This window comes from Onychomys torridus, chromosome 15, assembly GCF_903995425.1.
Source record: "Onychomys torridus chromosome 15, mOncTor1.1, whole genome shotgun sequence".
NCBI classification, from domain to species: Eukaryota; Metazoa; Chordata; class Mammalia; order Rodentia; family Cricetidae; genus Onychomys; species Onychomys torridus.
In genome coordinates, this window is record NC_050457.1 from 49,609,137 (window position 1) to 49,632,523 (window position 23,387).

General features: G+C 41.1%; 1 protein-coding gene across 2 annotated transcripts in view; it reads left to right on the plus strand.

Moving 5' to 3' along the window:
- Positions 1–4,567: 4,567 nt before the first annotated feature.
- Positions 4,568–23,387, plus strand: part of Prlr (prolactin receptor) — a 50,792-nt gene continuing 31,972 nt past the window's right edge. For both annotated transcript variants that reach the window (XM_036206728.1, XM_036206727.1), the window contains exons 1-2: positions 4,568–4,760; positions 19,703–19,812. In XM_036206728.1, coding sequence (XP_036062621.1) covers positions 19,746–19,812 — 67 coding nt within the window. In that variant the 5' untranslated portion in view covers positions 4,568–4,760; positions 19,703–19,745. The remainder of the gene's footprint in view (positions 4,761–19,702; positions 19,813–23,387) is intronic.

The window sequence follows — 23,387 nt, forward strand, 5'->3', positions numbered from 1 at the left end:
TCACCCACCCTGGGTAGTGACAGTAATGCATTCAGACATTGCCAGGTGTCTCCTAAGTGGAACAAAATTCTTTTATCAAAAACAACTTCTGTAAGTTACCTCAGCCCTGGCAGGACCTTCTGTCTTTTCATTTAAACGGACTGAAATTCATAGTGTACAGAGTGGACATTAGAAAATGTCTACAGAAAGGATACCATAAGTCATCCAGACACTTTGGGTACAAGAGATCCCTATGACATGAACATCCTTCCCTGGTTGGTCCATGAGCATAAGGACTGATGGATCAATCCAGCTAAAGTTCTGTTCACTCCTTCCTCTATTCTGGGCTCTGTCCCTTGATTTCACATGGTCTGTACTACTTAAAAGATAGACAAATTGGGAGACAACAAGGTTGTACTAAATACTGTAATAATCTTTCCCCAAGGGGACAAGGCAGTACGGAAAACTGGAGTCTGCACGGTATTGCAAACATGGAGAGATTTCTCTGCTAACTCCTTTTCTACCTTTATGTATAATTATTTATTGTGTAAAAAATTGTCTTTACCTCATAAATTTTTTAAGCATGAAAGCATAGAGTTTAAACAGTGGCTTAATTAAAATTCATCTTTTCCACTCCAAGCAGTACAGAACAGGTGAAGTGTTGGTAACAGATGTGTCTGCAGTTGCAACAGGAGACTGAGGCCCTAAAAGCAAATCCCAAAACACAAACATTGGTATGATCTCTGCTTGCTCATCTCCAAGTGCCCCCCAGGGCCCTTTTATCCTTTTGGTTGACCTACTGTAGCATCAATCCTAGCCCCATGTCCTCTACCCTTTACCTAACCTGGAACTGACATGCAAAAATTATTCTGATGCCAGTGTGTACCAGTAAAAACACAGGCAGGAACTTGAAGGCAGTTTTAAGACAAGCCAAGACACACAGCAACACATTCCAGTTTCAATATGAAAAGAACTTCCAGAAACCAACGTTCATAAAAGAACGTAAGAGATTGCTCCCCTGAAAGGTTGGGACTCCAATTGAGAGCTGAGCTTCAACTCTTGTTCAACACCCTAGCAAAAATACTATAGTCCGTTGTGAGCTCTGCAAGCTGCTTTCTCATCTCCAGGTTTCAGTTATGTCCCAATGGTTCTCATCATTCCATGGCAAGGCAGAACAAAGCACCTACCTACCTGGCACCTTACATCCTTTTGCAAGAATTCTGGCATCCTCCAGGATCTGCACATTCCAATTCTTTCCCAGCTCCTGCCCATCCATACACTTGTGACCTTAAACCTTGCCAGATTTGTGAGAGACAAAAGAGCTTAGAAGCATTCCAGAGCAGTGGGGAGGATATGCCATCCATCGGGCATGCTTTGATGTACATGTAGAAGTCTTGACCCATCATCTTTTTACATATCACACTTATCTGCTACCTTCCCCAATTCTTGCCACTAGGGCTTCTACTTTGACTAAAACATGGTGTTCAAAACCTGTGTACTAGTCTTGGCATGTAGACATGTAGCTCACTGGGAGAGCTCTTGCTTAGTCTGTGTGAGGCATTGGGTTCGATTCCTAACACAAGAGAAAGGGAAAAGAGCTCCACAGTTGCCTATGGGGACTAGGACCTTAATTTCTGCCTAGTACTTGGTTTCTGAGATGGACTTCCTTGTGCTTCTCTGAGAAGGCTATGCATTGGAACCTAGGGGAGACTAATTTTGGTTGTAGCAAAGAAACTGAGCCATCAAATACCATGCCACTAGCCACATATGCTGATTTAAATGTAAGTCCATTGAGATTAAATATTAAAGATTCAGTTCATCAGTTATATTGAATCTGTTTCAAATGTTCAGTAGCTACATGTGCTTAGTGGTCATTTTATTGGACAGGGAACATCTAGAATACTTCCATCATCACAGAAGTTTATACTGGAACAAGCTGGTCATCCCAATGAGGAGTTCTGGGAAAGTGAGACAGCTCAGATAAGCAGGCTCTGCAGTGAGAGAGAGAGGTGACAGAATAGGATGCTAAAATGAAAGGGAAAGGGAAGATCAGAATACTTCAAATACCTCAGCAATTATGTCAACTTGTGCCCAGCCATGAAGAAATGTGCAGCTACTCTACGACAAACCTCCAGGAAATGAAGGAGTGATGACGGCGGCCTTGAAGACCCATTTTCTCCCTGGCTGGTCTTTGGATTCTGTGGACTCATGGTGAAACAAGAGACTGTCTTCTGAATACTGAGGCAAGTGGGAACCTGAGCAGTGCTCATACCTAGGAGCCAGTGAGTTCCCAGACAAAGAGAAATGAGCTCTCTGGTGGCATCGGATCCTGGGACCACATTCACGAGTCTAGTAGAGCTGGGATTATGCAAATGAAAATGCAATGCAAGGAAAAAGAATCATCTCTGCTGTGATTTATGCTTTTAGGAAGAGTGCAAGGAACACAGGGGGTATCCAGGGCAATGTTTGTCCCTTAGTCATAGCAGTGGAGGCGTGGTCATTGCCCACTAATGGAAACTGTGGTTTATCCTTCCATAGCACTTTATAGAAGAGTAGAGTACTTTCACAAAAGTCACTCATCTCAGGCTCATCCTCACAGTCACTCACTGGGGGAAGTAGAGGAGATATGGCCCTCTGTACTTTATCTGAGAAAAAAAATGCAGCCTCAGAAAGAGAAAGAGACAAACCATAATTAGCACGGCTGGTGAATATCAGGACCAGCCATAGAAAACACCCACCTAGCCTGTCTGCAGTTCCCAACCCCTCTCTCAGTTGATACAGGTCACTTAGCACCCGTTCAGGTCCCTACGTCAGTTACCCCAAGCCTAGGACCTCCCCATAGATGCAAACTCAACCTGAATCTAGCTCCATCCCTGCATAGAGTCTCCCACAAGCTCACTGACGCTGCCTCATTTACTCAGACTGCTGCAAGAGGAGACAAAGCAATCACCACTAATGCCACTAATGCGGGAGCTGCTCTTCCCAGAAGATCCCTTCTTGCAAGCAAACACTCACACTCAATCATTGCAGAAGGAAACCAATGTTTGTTGGTGTGCATGCTAGGTCTGCTGTCTGTCTTCTTGGTGAAAGATAGGAGGGAAATGCTGTTTTTCTGTCTGCCTTGAGATACTTTTAGTCATGGCAGATTTATATTTCTAGAAAACTGAGTTAGAGTGTTTTCCATTCATATGACTTTCAATAGCCTGTGGCCAAATCCAGCATAGTCTCACATTTGAATGCACTGTAACTCATGGTGCGTAAAAGTCATTTGCATACTTGGCTACATGGAAGACTGGATTCTATATTTTCCTCTAGCACACAAAGATATACAAAGTAACTATGGCCTTTATGTCTAGTGACCTCTAACACTAAATCCACCACTGACTAGAAAACTAAATAGGAAATAAATTCTAAAGCTATTTAGATAACATAATATTGAAGATGGTGACAGAGCTAAAATGATCACTTTAAACATGATCATTCCCAATAAGTCAATGCTTCTAGCTTCCACATCCAGCATGGCTTAAGCCTGGAAACTTGACTAGGGGTGCAACAAGAGAACAATAAGAGGACAAACATAACACACATACAGAAAAGCTGGGGTCAGCTGGGCTCTGTACACTGATGGAATGGCACCAACTACACACAGCAACCTGGAACCTCAGCATGTTTATGTACAGCATAGGGAGGGAATGTAGCTAGTCTTAGTAAGAAGTCTCTATAGGCAAGCAATCTCAGGATATAAACATCCAGGAGGAGGAAGTTGTATTTTGTTTCTTATCCACATTAATCAATTGGTCTACTTGTACACACTGTCAACATTTGCATTCAGACCAGAGGAAAACTTCTGCATCCCTTGGAGCCTTATCCTAGGGGTGGAATCTGCCATTCCCATGGGTCTGAGGAATTGATCTTTGACATGGCCCCTGTCAAATAATACACATCAGCTCAGGACTTCATCTGTTCTTTACACACTCACTCAAGGCCTCTGTGGCACTCCACACTTAGCAATGCACCCCTTTCCTCCCATTACAGAAGAACCCCAGTGTTTCTCTGTCAGGAAGAAGCTTTCTCTACACTTAAGCCATGATATTTGATGATGAGACTACTGAGCTGCCTATGCCAAGCTTTGCTGTATGCTCAAGGCAAGCGGGCCATGCTCTGGACAGTCCACTCTCTCCCAGGGCTGAGTAAGTGCAGACTCTAAGCCTCCTTCACATCTTTTTGTGCCATGGCCCCAGGGAGGATACTTTGAGCTGCAAGCCATAGCATGCCTGGCTAAAGGTGGATTAAACACTGGGCATGTAGCACTCTCCTAAGAAGCTCTGTGAAAATCAGTTTTAGGTTTGATTTAGCAGGTCATGATAACTCCAAGGACCGAGAATCAGGGTGGGGATTAGGGAGGGGAACTCTACTCCCCCCCTCTTTTTTTTTTTTTTTTCATCAGAGAGGAAATTTTCTGTTATGCCTCAATGACCAGAACTGAGAACTGAGTGGGATGGCCATTCCTAATGTAATCTTTGGACAAAAAAAAAAAAAAAAAATGAATACAATGACCTTGATTAGCTTGTCTTGCTACTTCCTCATCCCCTGGGGCTGGACACCTGATGCCTGACTGGACTCTGCATAAAATCAAAGGGAGAAGTGGGTACTGGAGAAAAAACCAGCAATATCTGCTGAACTCATTTTGTGGATATGGGTGTGTCATAGACAAGACAAGAAAGCTTGTTTTCCACTGTGCAGCACCCTCCACAGGGAAGCAACCTTATCTCCTTGACCAGGTCAGATCTTCCTGCTATTGTCATGGCACCTGCAGAGCTTTGTTCTTTCTTCTCCTGTCATTTGTGTGTGTGTGTTCTACTGGATTCTCTCTCTTTGAGAAACTCTACATATATACTAGAAGAATTCTTTCTGCACAAGATTGTATTTCTGGTTCTGGTTCTTACATCTAAGTATAGGTACTTGGATAAAAAGATGGATGGATGGATGGATGGATGGATGGATGGATGGATGGATGGATGGTGGATGGGAGATAGATGATGGATGGTGGGTGAGTAGATGGATGGATCAATGGTGGGTGGGTGGGTAGATGGATGGTGGGTGGGTGGTTGAGTAGATGGATGGATGGATGGATAAATAAATAAATGGACAGTTGGATATTACAACCACTAAAATGGGTCAATCTACCTGTTCTCTAATCTGCCTACCCACACACACAGCTGAATCTTTATTTACTTCTTTCCATTCCCACTCAATAAAATTATCTTGGAAGAACTTTGGAATGGGAGGGATTTTTTTTTTTTTTGCTCTACTCCTAGAGCTAGCCTCAGATTGGGCTGTTACCTCTCTGGTTGGGTTGGTATCTTTTCTGCTAAGAGAGAGCTTCTAAAGGAAACTGAACAAAATGGAAATGGGAGAAGGAAAAAGCCAGCAAGAGAAACAGGCAATTATCCTGACAGATGCGTAGCCCAGATGTTTGAGTGCAGAAGTAGGTCTGAGAGAACATCTTGTTCATGAGTGACAAAGGGTGACTCAATGAGATAGAGACAGGGTGTGCTCCTTAGGGGAGCACAGGGAGGAAGGTTGGCTTTGGGACTGGTCTTGAGCATTATGAGGTGGGAGAAACATGCAGACTTTCTGCATTCCTTTTAGTAGCGTTTAGATTTCCAGTCCCTATTGCTTTGCATTACAAGGACTGACAGAAGCTGAGGAGCCAGAGAAAAGTTTGCACACAGAATCTCAGACCAAGAGTCCTACTGAACTTACTAGATTTCTTTGTGTAAGATGGCCTGGCCCTTCTCAGGGGCCTGAAGAAGATGTTTTCTGTGAAATTGCCTTTCACCTACTTGTCAGAGCTGAATGGCAAATAATAGCTAGCTTCCCCTGAGTGTTTTAAATGTACGCAGACACAGTAAAGAATTAGGAAAAGTGGGAGTGAATCTTAAAAGCAACTGAGCAGCCAGTGGGTGAGAGAGCTGTTGAAATTCTTCACTATAACCCAAGAGACAGGCACATGCTCAGCTAAAAAGATGATGCATGAAAGTTGGCTATCACCCTCTGCTGAGCATACTGACAGAGACACAGGACTCACTCCTATATGGTAGCCTCTGTTCACACCACTAAATGCCAGGTTTTCATTAGTGAGGTTTTTCTTGTTGTTGCGTGATTGATGCTGTTAAAATGTGTCTCCTGAATTGCAAAAGTAGTCACTTCTTATTTTGTTACATTATGAAAGTCACCATTACCTACTTTAGAGTAATCACCCCTCCCAAAGGGAATCACTGCTACTGTGTTGGCATAAGTGTGCTCCATGGCTAGTGTCTGTGCACCCGTGCAGAAGCATATGTCAGAATTAGGATCAGGCATGTCTATTTCATGTGCCCAGTTATTGCTACACTTCACCTTAGGAAATCATTGAAATTTTAATCACATTATGTCAAGGGTTAAGTAATATTCCACCATTGTCTATGCTATGATCTAGTTAAGAAGTCCTTTAGGTCTGATGTATAAATTGTTTTCTAACAATTTGTTTTTGTAAGTAACACTGGGGAGGATCAATCTCTTTATTCCAGAAATGTTTTGTATACCTAGATTCACTCGGGATAATTTTCTGAAGGGTATTTTCTGACTCACTGTGTATGTACTATTCTTGAGACTTTTAACATATTATGAGAAAAGTTAAACCAATTTACAATCAAAAGACAAGGTACTAATCCAAATGCATTTATCCACTCAGTGATAACATTCTGAAATCCCCAAGGGTTTGAAAAAGCAATGAAATAAAATATTTTATATGAAAATTTTTGAAAACTAGTAATTCCATTAAAACAAGCAATGCCATTACTGTCTATTTTTGAACCACCCAAGTAGAAGAAATACCTTCCTTGGCCAAATATTGTAATATAAGTACCTATTTAAAAGCACAAGATCCTTTCCATCTTCCCTCTCTATGTTCAGCAAACACTCAAAACAGTTCATTTCTTCCTAGCCATTTATTGAGTACCCATATACAGAACTTTGAATTAAATATGAAGACTAACACACACACACACACACACACACACACACACACACACACACACACACACTGAATCAATGAGCTAGTCTAGCCTGAAGGGTTATGGGGATAGGAAATTACAGAAATATAAGTCAAATTCATTATTATTACTATGTACACCAGCTTTATGAGACCCAGAGTGTTTGCCTGAATGAGGACTGAAGCAGGGAATGAGGAGATATCTGGTCTTTCCATTGGGTGACCATGAACCCACTTTTGCTGCTTCTAGAATGCCATGGATATGTCATGTTTTCTAGTAGCTAGAGTCCTGGTTAGAAAAAGAAACATCTTTGTTTATTTTAATACACTACATGATAGAATTAGTAAAATCCCCTGGTATATACTGGCTACCATTTCTCTAGAAATCAGTGTGGCTTTTTGGCAAATTAGCTATGAATACAGGGGCTGACTGCACAACTGTTTGGAACCATAACAGGAGGCAAGGACTTAGGGAGGTGTGAGGGAAGATAAAGGGAACAAATATAGCAACTACTGGAGGAGAAAGACATGTTTAATAAGAAATTTGGACAAGTAGCAGACATATAGTGGCTAAGGAACCCCTCAGCCCTATTAAACCACAAAATCTTTCCTCTTATTAATACTTGGAATAACAAAGGGCTGAGTGTAGTCTCCAGGTGGGTAGGGGGTAAGAAAAAAGGCCACATCTTGGAAACTGTGATATTTCAATACTCATTCTTCATTCTTTTAATATTTAAGCACTACCATATACTCAGAACGTGGTGCTAAAATAGGAAACCCTTCACCTAAGCTGTACTGAGTGACCATGGCCTACTTCTCTTCCCATATTTATTTGCTGGGCCCCTGATGTTCCATGTCCCTGGCATATGAACCTACAGATAAAAAATGGGGATTATAATGTCATCTTTTAGACCATAAAAGGCATTCAGCAGTTTGTTCCAAACACCCAGGTATGAGTAAGCCCTGCCACTTAAACACACCTAGGAAAAGCATCCCAAGATATTATATTTTGACTTTCAAATAAATTGGCTGTTGATAGAACTAAGAATATCATCAAAGCAGCAGCCATTTCCTCCCAAAGCATGTTGGTTTCATAATATTAAAATCAATTTTTGTTTCTAAAACTGAGCTGACAAGTATGGCACTACTTGGTGCCTGCCAGGTTCCAGATGGAAATCATCATGGATAAATGCCCAAGAAGTGTTTGTAGTTAGAAGGAAAATTGGACTGACCCTTTAGTACTGACTTCCCAAACCATTATCCCTTTCATAGGTTCAGAGAGTGGTGACCATAAGGCACAGCACTGGTTAAATGCTATGCAAACAAGCAATCATTTTATTCTTGTAAACCAAAGAGTAAGAATGCTTTGCTGGAATTTGCCTAGTCATTGTTATCATGGTAAAGTGTGCAGATGTTTGCATAGACCTGGTCTATTTCATAGGCCAGGGTAGACCACTAGTAAAGTGGAAGTTGGGACTTCAACTGGCTTGATAAACATCAGTGTCATGGAGGACTTAAGAAATACAAAGAAGCAGAGAAGTACCCTTCTATAACTGAGAACCACCATTGACCTTTAAGCTTTCAGCATGCTCAGTTTCTCAAACTGATGTTTTATTTTTAAAATATTTTATTTATCCTTGAAATTTTTCATATAATACATTTTGATCATATTTATTCCCCTCTCCTAACTCCTCTCAGATATCCACCCCAACCACCCTACCCATCACTCCTCCACCCCTCCTCTCAAAAGGAAAACAAGGAGTCCAATTTGTCTTGTCTTGTCTGACTCCTCCTGGGCATGGGGCCTGTTTTCTTGCTTTTACCTTGTGCCACTATTTAAAGCTCAGATAAGTAGCTCAACTATCTGGAATGCATGTGGGATCCAGAGAGCAAGCAAACCAAATAGACATCTGGACAAAATAGATGTAACCAAACCTGTTCATGTACAAGACTGGTGGAAAATTCCTTCAGTCATCTCTTGCAACTTCTTGTCATCATTTAAGTTGCTTCAACTTTCCAAATTTGAATTTTCATGTGAGGTTTCTGACTTTATAGAACACAAGCAGCATTGGAGTAGAAGGGCCTGTCAGGCTTACTAGCGAGAGTTAAGGAGCAAAAACACAGGTACTGCATATTAAATTAAAGTTTTAAGGGAACAAAAACAATGAAGGTTGGAAAGATGAGGAGAAGAAGAAAAGAAGGCTAACAAGAATATATCTAGGCACTAATATATTTAAGCAAAACTTCTTTTGGTCTATATTTATTTTCTATATAGTATTGTGTAACCGCAGCATCTCACTATAACTGATAATGACCTCAACGTCCCAATTAAGAAGCCATAAAAGTGAATAATTTTTATATGTGTATCCAATTGGTTAAAATAAAAATTTTATTGGAGGAACATGTTTTAGAAAATTAGATATATATGCTACCCTTGAATGTGTTTTCATTGAAAAAAGGAATGAACAAAATTTAAAAGGACCTGGAGAAGGATCCTTATCTTATTTGAAGATTGTAAAATCAAAGTTTTGTATTTTTGAGAGCCCTCATATTTCCTCAATTTCCAATAACTAAAATGTTTATGTATTTTGGCTACTAGCCAAATTCCTTGTAGCCAAATGTTATACATTTTAGTACATCTATCCCTGAGTATAAATTAATGCACATGAAAAGTTATTGGAGGAATCAGGTCTCAGAACACAGTCCTCAGTAATTTGAAGTGCATCTTGATAGGAAGAAAGAATTCCCTGGTTCAAGGGCACATGTTATTTTCCTCTGTGTGGATCTGGGAGTATGAGCAAAGTGTGAAAATACTATGTTTTATATGGTTTAGTGAGTCAGGCTGAATTTATTACTCAGTGGTGGACTGCTCACCTCTGTAGCACAAATCTTAAAAGGTCTTATTAATAAAAGAAACCCAAATGTAGATCTTATTAAATTAAAAAATACGAAGCCAGAAAAAGGGGTGAAAATCTGACAGAGATCAGAGGAGTCGGAACAGCCACCAGCTAACCTTACCTTACCATGCTGCAGCTTCCAATGTGTGCTACTTCCTGTTTACCCATGCCTTGATTGCCTTGCTGTTCTGCCCTCTCATTGGCTATCTTAGCCCAGCTACCTCACTACCTTGCAATTGCCTGTCTGTACAGACCTCCAGGTCTCTGTGGTTGGTAGTGGGAATAAAGGCGTGTGTCACCATGCTTGGCTCTATTCCTAGTGTGGCCTTGAACACACCAAGACCCTGCCTGTTAATGATAGGATTAAGAGCATGTACTAACATTGCACGACTTCTGTTTTTACTAGTAGTGGCTGACCTTTATCCTCTGATCCTCAGATAAATTTTGTTGGGGGATACAGATAAATTATCACCACATACCTCAAATTCCCAAGGCTCTAGGTTCAATCCAAAACACCACTAAGGAAAAAAAAATTAAAATCAATCAATCAATCAGCAAGTGTGAATGTGTGCAACATGATAGGATGGATGGTATAGAAGCTGAACAAAATGTCTTTGATAATAGTGTTCAAGATGTCTCTATATCAGCAGATCAGGCATCAGAGGTTTTCATTTACCCTCCAAAGTTGGCCATGACAGCCATCTCTAGATTATGCATAGATTAGCTAGGCTAAGCAAAACCAGGCATTTTCAATACTCACCCCTAGTTTCAAAGCTCAATGATAACTAGATCATTACTTCTCATGCCTGAGAAATTCAGTGGGTTTAAAGTAGAAATCAAGAGCCTTTTTTCTATTGAATGAGCTCTTAGAACCACCACAAAATCCTCAGCTTCATTTCCTGCAGGTCAAAAAGAGAAAGGAACACACAGACAGAGATGGAGGGATCAGGGGAGAATATATATGAGGAAAGCTTTAAAGATCAAGACTAGACTAAAAGTGTAGCATTTCTCCCCAGTTTCAGAGGCCACAATCCTCTGACCCCATCTAACTACAGAATGAGTAATAAAGAAAACATAAACCGTAGAGCAAAAGGAAAGGAGACCCCAGTTGTGATGAGTGCTGGACCTTTTTCATTCTCTTGTGATGTACTCTCAGCAAGCTGACTGAAGTGGTGAAGAAAAGCAGGAATTAGAAAGAAGAGAGATTTATGGCACGTTCTTGAGAATTTCTCCTTGGGCTTAACCAGCTTTCTCAAATGTGGATACAGCCCATCCTCAATGCTCTGAAGATTTTCCCATCAGACACTTGGCCATTTTCCCAAGAGACACTTGACACTTCATGCCAGTCTGCTGTATTAGTCATCTTCCCACACACAGCAAGACTGAGGTAGAGGTACTATGATCATTGCATCTCACAGATGAGGCCATTGAGGCTCAGGGGGGCTTCGTGGGTTACTCAAGACCACACAGTCACTGTGAGGAGGGAGAACTTGACCTCACTCTCCTCATGTGCAGTCTTGTGTTTCCTTTCAGATCCGAAATGCCATGATTCAAAGCTCCAAGAATCTTAAGCAGGCAGCCAAAGAGCAGTAAAACAGTAATTAACCTTTTTATTTTCATTTTAAATTTCCCCTTCACTTCCAAGCTTGTTTCTAGAAATTAAGAAACATATATAAACAAGTAAGGTGGTTACTAGCAATAATTTATTTGTGCAGGGGGATGGTTTTTAATGAAATCTAAGCTTGCTTTGTGTTTAATTAGTGTGCATGCATACACACAGGCACACACACACACACACATACTATAAAAAAGAACCTTTTTTAAACAATCTGGGAAAACATATGTCCTCCTGCTACTACATGGCCCTTGGTAGTTGGGTTTGCCATAGTAATAAACAGCAGTGAGATTTCTGTGACTTGAAGCAACATTAATTGTTTACTCACTTAACAATAGACAGCAGGCTGGCCATGATGCTTCTGGGATTGGCTGGGCTCTGCTGGGTGCTGTGGAATTCCATTTGCCTTCTTGTGTTGGAACCCAGAGTAAGGATGTAGTCACTATCAGATACAATACTGTAGCTCTGCAACTTAGACAAAGAAAATCTAAGCCACATCCTACAACTGTTTCTTGATGGACATATGCAGCCAAAGTAGCCACAATTATTCACATCTCATTAGCCACTGCCCTCCAAATTGATGAGCTTAAAGTATTGGGACTGGGGTCTGTGCCTTCCTATCATAATGCTTATATATCTTATAATGATATATGTTTCCCCATGAAATGCTTCTTCCTGGGTCCCACATCCAGAGACATATTACATTAAAAAAAAAAAAATAGTGTATCTACAACAGTCTCTAAAGATAATACTCCCGGAATATCTACTACTATAGAACAAATACCATTGTCCTCCCACAGCACCCAGCATTAGAGCCACCTTTGGGTAGTGCATTTGAGTTCTGAGACCCCTTTCAAAAAAAGGGATGACAACTGGATGGTTGTGCTACACGCCTTTGATCCCAGCATGGGGGAGGCAGAGGCAGGAGGATCTCAGTGAGTTCAAAGCCAGCCTGATTTACAAGGTAAGCTCCAGGATAGCCAGGGCTGTTACACAGAGAAATCCTGTCTTCCCCGCCTCCCAAAAAAGCAAAAAACAAACAAACAAACAAACAAGAAAGATGGATAACAGCCTTGGAGAATTTAGAGCCTATGGTACCAAGGTCATCTTACCTGTTCCCAGCTCTCATGCCCAGGTGACATTTTGTGCTTCTGGGATGGGGCTCCCTAAAGGAAGGACAACTGATCCTCTCTAGATACCTAAAGTGGAAAGTGTGCAATAAATAACACCAGCTCTGGAGTTCAACTACAACCCTCTTTACCCATTAGCCGTGTGATCTTGACCAATTCACAGAACGCCTCTGGGCTTCAGCATCCTCATCTGTGTGATGCGAATAATAATAGTACCTATTCTTCAAGATTGTTGGAAGAGCTAAGCAAAAGGACAAAGCAGTGCCCGGCATGCAGTGTATTCAATACAAGGCTCTCAGAGTTAATCACCACGGTTTGTGAGATAAGGTCATTGTTGTGCACACCCCTTACCCTTTTGAATATCAGTGTCCTCGTCTTTGACATGAGAATGAGAGGGTGGGCATAGTAATAAAAATGACAGTAGTTGCTGCTCTGATTCTGTAGAGGTCTATTGTAAGAATAAGATATGATGATGTAGGAGTACTATATGCATGGCAGCCTACAGTGCAATAAAAGGCTGAGCATTTTATCTTTGATGTTGAATCAGAGTCCAAAGACTAGATTCAGTGTTTCTGTGGTTCTGCCTGCCCATGTAATGGTGATCAATCAGTACTCTCTCAACCTCTGTTTCCTCTTTTCCTCTTCTGTCAGTGGGATCTAGTAGTGGAGGCTTATCTGTATGTGTGCATCATGTGTTAAGGACCCATCAGTGGTCTTTAGCTCTTTGGTCATGCAGCCCAATGGACCCAACTCAAAACCAATTAGTATCTGTCATCCATTGGTATCCAGGAAGATATGGGCTTGATGCTAAAAGCCTTAAATCTTAGCTATTGAGGAAGCATTGTAAAGCACAAAGATTACAAGTTCAAGGCTTGCCTTGGATATAGAGTGGGTTCAAAGCCAACATAGTCAACTTAGGAAGACTGTGCTTCCTCCCCCAAAAAACATTGAGAAGTGAAGAGGAGCTACACCTCAGTGATGAAGTACTTCCTAGCATATGTGAGGCCTTAGGTTTAGGTTTAAAAATTGCTACCAGGAGGATGGGGAGGAGGGAGAGAAGAGGATGGGAAGGGAAGAGGACTAGGAAGAGAGGGGAAGAGCAGAAGGGAAAAAAAGAGGAAGAGGAGGAGAATCATCTATAGGTGGGATTGGGTTCAGACCCCTGCAGATACCAATGTGGATATTCACATCTCTTGTATAAAATGTCATACTGTGTAGACATAACCTATGCACATCCTCCCATATACTTTAAGTCATCCTTAGATTACTTGTAATATCTGATACAGTATAAATGGTACACTCCTTTATCCTGTCCTATTTAGGGAATGACAAAATACCGTATTCAAAAACAATGCAAATGTTCTTCAAATGCTTTCAGTCTGGGTTTGGTGAAGCTACAAATACAGAAGCTGTGGACTAGGGAGTGCCCAACCATCTTCAGAATCTTAGGGACACAGTGTAGGAATGGGAACTCTCTCTCTCATGCTGGTAGTGTGAATCTTGGGGTGAAATCCACTGGAGTCTGTGGAGTGGCTTAGTGAGCTAGCCGCAAAACATCATATCCAGTACATGATGCTTTTGCAGTTATTTATTGACAGATGATCCCATGAGAAACCAGTTCCTCTGAAAACCAGGCCAACATAGATTTTCCAACATCTGTCCAAACTGTGACCTGGCCAGGGACAATTAACACTCACCCTGCTCCTCTTCTTTCCTTTAAGCCAAAAAAAAAAAAAAAAAAAAAAAAAAAAATGCTGAGCAAAACCAAGCCTCTGTCAGGGAAAAGACGTTGCTGGGACTATGGTGAGTGAGTGAGGAGAGTTGGTGTAATAGGAATTAGAAGCAATGCCTCCAGCTATGGGTAAGCACCTGGTGTGTCAAAGTGACTCCAGTGCAGAGGTGAATACAGCACTGAACTGTAATTTGACACAGCTAGCTTTGAAGGTAGATCTTTCCATGAAACTACCCTTATGCAGTACCAGCCTGAACCAGGTGCCATTTGGACCATGCTCTCTGCTAATTGAATGCTTCTTACAGAATGCAACTCTCTGCTTGCATAGCACATGCATGCACACAGCACACCGCCCTCTCAGGCCCCTCTTGGGTTTTTGAAACAGGGAAAAAGTGGGATATAGGGAGTCAGAAGTGGGTGCTTTAAAATGTCTCCACATCTGTTTCTAGTAGCTTTCACACAGCCACAGGGATCTAGCTAAACCACCAAACAGTTGCCCAAATGGGAGCTGACTCGGGTTGGCACTACACAGAGAGACAGGTCACCTGGGAAACTTAATTGCAGATAAATTACCACACTGTGATATGGGCATCTTTGCACTGGATTCATTTTAATAAAAACAAATACTGAGTACTTATTCCTATCTGAAGTTATTGCTTCAAAATCCAGCATACAACAATCTTAATCTTCAGCATGGTGTGAACCAGCTAATCCTCTCTGTTCTTCTCCCTACCCTGAGCAGATTATGCTTTTTGTTTTCCAAATTAAATGCTAGCAGCATTCAGTATTGGAAAGGAAAGTCAAACTGAGAATCAAAGGGCATACATGGGATTCTTTCCCAGTTATTTCAGCCTCTGACCATTTAGTACCTAGGGCAGGTGAGGTGATCCAGTAAGCAGGGGAGCTCAAAGGAAGCGCCTAACATTGCCTAATACCTTAGTAAATGAATACATTTGAAATTAGTGTGCAAAACATAAAGGTTTTCTTGCATTTGGAGGGTGAGGGTAAGAAAGATGTTAGAAATATAACTGGATTAATGGGCAGAAGGTATGACAGATAGCATATTGACCACTTATAGTAAAGAACCAATGTGGGTGAGCATTGTGATATCTGCGGGGCTACCTTATGATAAAGGTTTTGCCTGCTGGGGGAGGGACATGACCCCTGAAGAAAACTGACAGTGCTCCTGCAGATTGTCCTTCAACCATGCACATACAGGCAACGCTAAGTGTATTCAGTGGATTCAAAGGGGAAAAAAGCACATGGAGTTCAGAGGCAATAGTGGTGTTGGGGGACAGATGATAAATTGGAGAGGGACAAAGGGAGATATATTTGACCAAAATGTACTATAAGCATGTATGAAATTCTCAAACAATTTTTTAAAGTTTGCCAAAAACCAGAAATAACCCCAACATCTAAAATACTATAATTAATGAAGGAAATATAGTATTTCATTCAATGAAATATAAATGAAATGAAATGAAAATAAATTATGTAAAGTTACATACAATAGCCAGAATGTATCATACAACAATGTAGAATGACAGAAGCCAGACACACAGATTCCGACAATGCTTGTTGTATGATTATGTGATATAAAGTAGGCAGGACTTACCTTGTGTTAGAAGTCAGGAAAGGACTGTTGGGATAGGTAGAGATTAGGAGGAGCCAACAATTCTATTTCTGGGCTACTTTTTTTTTATTCTTTTGCAACTTGGATGGTAGCATAGATCTATTCACTTGGTAATAACTTATTGCAGAATACTTAAGGTTGACTCTTGAAGTCTTGAATTGGCTTGTCCATCAAGGATTGGGCTTCTAAGAGCTAAGAAGATCCTCACGATCTCCTGGCTTATTGGGTCCATTTCTCTGGTTAAGGAAACTGAGACCACAGTGACAGAAAAGCAGGATGGAGCAGAGACTATAGGAAGCTCCTAGCTTCAGGGGGTGGAAGCAAATCCCACACCATGGGAGAGCTGAGGCTTCAGGCTTTTGTAATTAATTATCTCAAGGACTAGGTGAGCCAAAACATGCAGAGAGAGGCTCAGCCAAAAGGATGAGGGGCTAATACCACACAGTGATTTGTTGCGAGTTCAGGTCTGTCCTATCTGACACTTGATGGTCATATTGCCTCCTCTCCTATAGTATGCCTTCCATGATGGGGGGAGGCACTAACCAAGACCATGGGCCCCCAACTGGTTTTCCATCTAGGGAAGGGTCACTCTAGTTTCCCAAAAGAATGAGCTGCCAGACCACAGATGCAACCTCAGCTGTTGGCCTCTGTGGAAGAGAGCTGACTGAAAGGGAGACGGTAATAAAGAGGAGCTTTTGGAAAGAGTAGGTCTAAATATGACCACTGCTGATACAGAAAGCATCCTCAGGGAGAACAGGGAGGCATTAGTGCTGCAGCAGGATGAAGCATGGTAGGGGTCTGAATACGGTAATGGAAACGGGCATGGAGATGTGCAAATCTGAGGACTCAAAGGAAAGAAGCCAAATCAAGCAGTCAAGGACAAAGCAGACAAAAGTTAGGAGCTCATCATAAACCTGCTCATAGATAGAGACTTCACTTTTCAACCACAGTCATTCTTAGAGAGTTGGTAATATGTGGATCCTGAGATGACCGTCCTTGTGCTGAGTATGTAAGGGTCACTTTTTGCTAACTGGATTCCAAATATTAAAATATTTGCACTACAACACCATGCTAAATTGATCCCAGCACCAATTGAAGTGGCCAACAAGGGGGACCATGCCTGTTTTTGATCAGGACCCACTCACAGTGGAGAATTGATTGAGAGAGATAAAAACCAAATCTATCCCTGGGCTAGCATCTACTACCACAAAAACTGGTCTGTGAATCAGCAAGAGGTATGCTTAATGGTAGGACAAAGGTACAGCATCCTATTGACCAGAGATAACATTTAGCATAGGCCCACTGAAGGAGAACAGTTGCTGTTCTGTTTCCCTCTGGAAGTTTGCTTACCACACCATGGTTACCGTGCCAGAGACTGTAAGGTGAGGAATGAGTTGGGAAGTCATTGTTAAAACACATTAGGAACATGTCTAATTCCTTGGCACAGGAGGTTTGGGGCATTGTAAAATGTCTGGGTGTGACCAGATTCCAGGGTGTGTCTCAGGAAGTCATAGGTGAAAGTTGTTTTACACATGCATAGAGCAGTTTCTGATAGCATTTTTTTAAAGGAGAAACTTAAATTAGAAGTTTCTTTGATCCTGCACCAGCCAAAGAGAAAATAGAAACAAATAACTAAATCCACTCCTGCCTCTGCTTACCTTGATTCCTATCCTATATTTCATTTGCAAAACAGGCCCAGCCCTGTCTGGCAGAGCTTTCTGACCTCACCCACGGAGGGTGATTTATAGCATGGTGATCTCAGGTGCTGTTTATATGATGCCCAAAGGAGTAAGGAAATCTCAATAAAAAGATATTATACAACATCTTCAGCCAGGGAACAGAAACCCCCTTCCAAGCCAGGCTGAGCTTTTAAGATGGCCAGGATGAAGATGCACATGAAGCTTAGACAGATCAACAATATTGGAGATCCTTAAGCACAAGTAGAGTGGCAGCTGAGATAACCTCTACCTGTCATAGCTCTCCGGCTCGAGTTCACCCAGGTCTTGGTGGATTTCTCCTTACAGGCTTTGCCTCATGTGTCTCCCCTTTAGAAGGAGACAATTTTGCTATATCACAGATATCCCACAAATCATGATTTCTCAGATGCTCTGGGACTTGACAGATTGTGCTCTCCTGTTCTCACGTGGTTGACAGCCTATTAAACTGTTTCCCCACACTTAGTCTCCATAACTGGTAAAATGGGGTGGGTGGTGGTAACCAGTATCTCCTGACAGGGCCACAGAAAGAACAAAATGAAATTCAAGTGGTGACTCAGCCCAGTGCCTGGACTATGAGTGAATGATTTAAAACCCATTAGAAGCCTCTGGCCACTTGGTTTAAAGAAAATGGCCCCTGAAAGTTTAAAAGATGCAGATTAGATTGAGAATATGCTACCTGGGGGGTAGGGGACAGGGAGAGTGGGGATAAGGAATCCAGGGAAAGCAAGTGAAAGATCTCCAGCACTTTGATGGGCCTGTGAGTGGGTCAGCAAAGTTCTGAGCCAGAATCTTCAGTGCAAGGGCACTGCTTGTTGGTGCTGACATACCCAAAGCTTCCAATGTCATTAAAATGTCTATTTCTGTGTGATTTCACAAGCAGTAGTGGCAGATTCAACACACCTTCAAAAAATTGTCCATTGAGTAATGTGTTTGACAGATAGAAGGCTTCCTGTGATCAGGAGGAATGGACAAATTCTGGTCCTTTAGGGGCTCATCAAGCAACTCTTCACATGGCCTAAGATGGGCAACTTTGCCTCCTAGATATTCTTCCCTTGATTTAAAAATAAAATTTAAAAGGAGATTAAAACCATGTGTTTCTGGAAATTTACACATAGTTCATCAAATCTATTGTTTTGTGGGCAATGTTTGAAGTCTAATAAGGCTAATGAGAATTTTTTTTTTTAAGTTTTTTAAAATCTTTTTTTACGGAACATCAGAGGCTTTGAAAGCTGTTCCAAGAGTAAAAATAATAATATTAATAATAAATTGCTCAAAACTCTCAAGCCCTGCAGGTTCAAAATTGACTTATTACTCTGACCCCAAGAGATTTGAATTATTACTGGAGTTCATTGTCTCTTGTTATGGGGCTTTACACAAAAGAGAAAGAATCCACATGGAGGGTCACTAAAATTCATTATGAGGTTTGCTTCATAGCCATGTCTGTATCCCTGGAGACTTTCAGAACCTTCTCAGCCCGAACTGAGACAGGAACCTCCTCCCCGACCTTCCACTCTAAGTTTGGCCATATCAGAAAGTTGAGCTGGCTCAGAACACTGGAGCCAGGGCCCTCCTTGAATCATTCTCTTGCAGGGCTCACACTCTATGTTACATAAGTGAGTGCCGTGCTCTTAGACACCTAAACAATGCAGTGGAAGTAAGAACAACTTGGGTGAGTGCAGAAAACAAAACCCAAACAAATGAAAAGCCAACAGCCTTAACTTCCCTTGAACTCTCTACGTTGTTGTCCAACGACCTCTTGTGGTGAAATCTTTGCCAGCATGTGTGAATCAGTGCTTCTAAACCCAGCCATCCCATGCTACATTTTCCTACATTCTCTTCCCGCTGTTTTGTTGGTCACGTTAAGCAAGGAACAAGAATCAGTTGCAAGCACCCAGAATAAAGCGGTGCATGTGTCTGACCGGCTGTAACTGAGCAAATGTTACCTGGTGTTTTCTCTTCCAGAGAGCCTCTGATACATTGCCTGCAGCAAGAATCAGGAGCCAACATGAAGGAAAACATGCCATCTGCCCTTGTTTTCATCCTACTTTTTCTCAACCTCGGCCTTCTGAATGGTAAGGGACTCTCTTCTTACTCTCCTTGCCTGGAGTGCTTACTGGGGGGTAGAGACTGTCTCGGTCTGTTGCAATGCAGTCCTGAGAAATGAAAACGTTTGTGTCATTTGCTGCTACTTAATTGTTTGCCACATCTCTGCATTAAAATTAATGCAGAATCTTACCACTGTTTTCCCTCTCTTCCACCCCCGTTTTGAGAGTGGATTGAAAGGGCACTGGGGATGCCAGGACCTGAGTTCCCATCCACGTTATAGTCACTAGCTGTGTGATTGAACCCCTTGTCTATCTCTCCGTTTTTAATTTCTCCAAGGGAGGGTAGTGATATCTCACATACTTCAGGTGAAATAACGTATGTGAAAATGTCTTTGAAAAACTATAAAGGAATACAAGCAATTGACAGTACAAGGAGGAAAACAGGTGTAACCACTTGCAGTATGAGCACTAATAAGAGAAACAAAAGCCACAGCTAAATGAAAAGGCATGTGATTGTCTACATAGGTTTCCACATCTATTTCTCTGTCCTTCTGGGGGTGTGTCCTTACAAATACACCCACGTGCACACCAACTGCTTACGGTACCTGATTGTAAATGCTTCTTTATGTGTATATATGTGTGTGGATACCAATGAGTAACCTCTGTGTATTTACACATGTGTATATTGTTGTGTGTATGTGTACCACTATATATTGCCATTGTTATGCCTTTGTGTGAATTTCTGTCTGGATAGATTTTACATGGTGTAATGCATTATGTGTGTACTTACTTCTGATGTAGAATCTGTGTAGGCAAATGTGTAGGCATTTCTTGGACCTTTATAATATCCCTTGTGTCTGTTCATTGACATAGTCCATAAAGTTTGTTTCCTCGAGGCGCATGAAAATAACATTTGACTGGCTGTAATCTCACAACCTTACCTTTTCCCCTTGAGTTTCCTAAAAGTGCTATTAATAACCAGTAAAAATGTAGAAGGGATGAGTTCAAAGGGAGGGGAAAGAGAGGGAGAAGGAAAAAGAAGAGAGGAGCAACAAAAATCATGATAACCCATGAAAGAAACTCTTAAGTACTCAAGTAATCAACAACAGCCTTAACCAGCTTCAAGTAGCCTCACTGTTGAGCTACAGAGTTTGAAGGTTGGCTGTAGATGAATTTCTAAATAGTCTTATTAAATAAAAACACAGAGCCAAATATAGGAGTGAAAGCCTTAGAGAGATCAGGGAAATAGGGAAAGCCACCAGCCAACCTTACCTCACCAACTCTGCAGCTTCCAAATGAAAGCTACTTCCTGTCTACCCACACCTTTATTGCCTTGCTGTTCTGCCCTCTCATTGGCTATCTTAGCCCAGCTACCTCACTTCCTCTTCTTACACAGCTCTGTCACTTTCTGTCTGTCTGTACAGACCTCCAAGCCTCTATGGTTAGTACTGGGATTAAAGGTGTGTGTCACCATGCTTGGCTCTGTTCCCTAGTATGGCCTTGAATACACAGAGACCCTGCCTGATAAGTGATTGGATTAAGGGCGTGTGCTGACTTTTTGTTTACTTAAAATGGCTGGCCTTTTCCCCTGATCTCCAGGCAAGCTTTATTAAAGCACAAATAAAATATCACATTTCAGTACAAATAAAATATCACCACATTTCCCCTTTCTTGTCTAATAAAAATTAAAAATAAATTTTAAAAAGTTGTAACTAATATAAGAAAAACAATATACAGTAAGTACAATAACTATATACAATATATACAAGCAATAAATACATCAACAATGTCTAGTCTATTTGCATTTGACAAATTCAAAGAAAATATTCCATTATCTATTCTATGTCTGTGAGTTCAAAATGTACCTAACTCACTTTCTATCCTAACTTATATTAAAAAGAAAACTATCTTATGATGTCTTTCAAACTTATACACTTAACACCTCTTAATTTCTTTTCTGAATGTCTTAACAGGAAAACTGTAACTATAACTACCTATTCTTCAACTCCCTCACAGACCCAAGAAGGAAATAATATTACCTAGTAAAACAGGAAGTGCAAACAAGCAACTTCCAAAAAAATGTGAGTTGACAGAAACAGTCAGTTGCCTGGACAGTTACCTGAGGTTTCTCTGCATGTTGGGCCATCATCTTCAGCCTACAGGCTTAGCGTATCTGACAGACTCATTTGTGAAGTAGGATGTACACAATGTCTACAGCTCGACCTCACATCTGGTGAGAGCATTCCATGTACCAGATAAACTTGAATTCCACCAGTGTCTTGTCACGATTCAGGATTTTAAATTCTAGAAATTGCTGGCATTTTTGGAATTTAGCTGCCCATTCTTCTTGGCTTGTGGGTGGCTTCTTCTCAGCATCCCATTCTTTTTGGCTTGTGGGTGGCTTCATCTCCTTTATTAAATGCCAGTCTACCATTGAGAGGTTAGACGCTGTCAGCCTAGTTACTCCCTCAAGAATAACTGTTTCAGCTACTGTTCCACTACACACCAGAAGTCATCAGTCCATTGCCTATTCAGCTGCCTTCAAAGAAGGGGGCACTGTGCCTTCTCCAAATTGCAAAGCCACTTCAGGGATGGTGCCATATTATTCTGGCCTTGGAGGACACTTGTTGCCAAAGTTGCAATCACATTTGTCTTGGCAAGGATCAGTAATCCTTTGTTTTGTGTCCTGTTTGTCCATTTTGGATAGCATACTGTCAGCAATTGATGCAAGAGTACAATCAAAGTTAACTCCACATGCATTTTCTTCAATGCCCATATCTTCTCTGAAGTAGATTGGTGCTGCCAGGAGCCGACATGTCTCATAGTCAAAAAAAAAAAAAAAAAATCTGTCTAGCTAGTTTTCCTGGCTGGCCCAAATTTCAGGACAAATTTCTCTCACCCGCCAGTCCTACATCCGCTTAAACCCAACTGAGTAAACACACAGAGACTTATATTGCTTACAAATTGTATGGCCACAGCAGGCCTCTGGTTATCTATTTTTTATATCTTAAATTAACTAATATCTATTAGTCTATAAGCTGCCACATGGCTCATGGCTTACCTGTACCTTCCATCTCACTTGACATGGCAACGGCTGGCAGCATCTCTCTGACTCAGCCTTCCACTTCCCAGAATTCTCCTCTCTCCTTGTCCTGCCTATACTTCCTGCCTGGCTACTGGCCAATCAGTGTTTTATTTATACAGAGCAATATCCACAGCAAATCTTATGTTATTAAAATATTTTAAATGCCATATTCTATAGATCTCTGAAGGGTTTGAAGATGACCTGTCTATCTAAAGCACATCTCTGCTTGACATACCTAATATGACTACAAGTTCAATTATAATGTCTCACTACTAATTTTCATTTCTTTATATCCTAATAGTTGGTAATAATAACATTCAAGGATTAGCAAATTGCATTACATTGTTAAATGAACTGTATAGGTACAATATCCTGAACAAGATTAAATATATATATATACAGCATTTTCTAACAATATCAATCTCAATATATATAATTTGCATATAATATGTAAAAATCCAATCCAATGTGAAGTGTTTAAAACTAGTAGTTGTCTTTTAAAAGTAGATTCAATAAT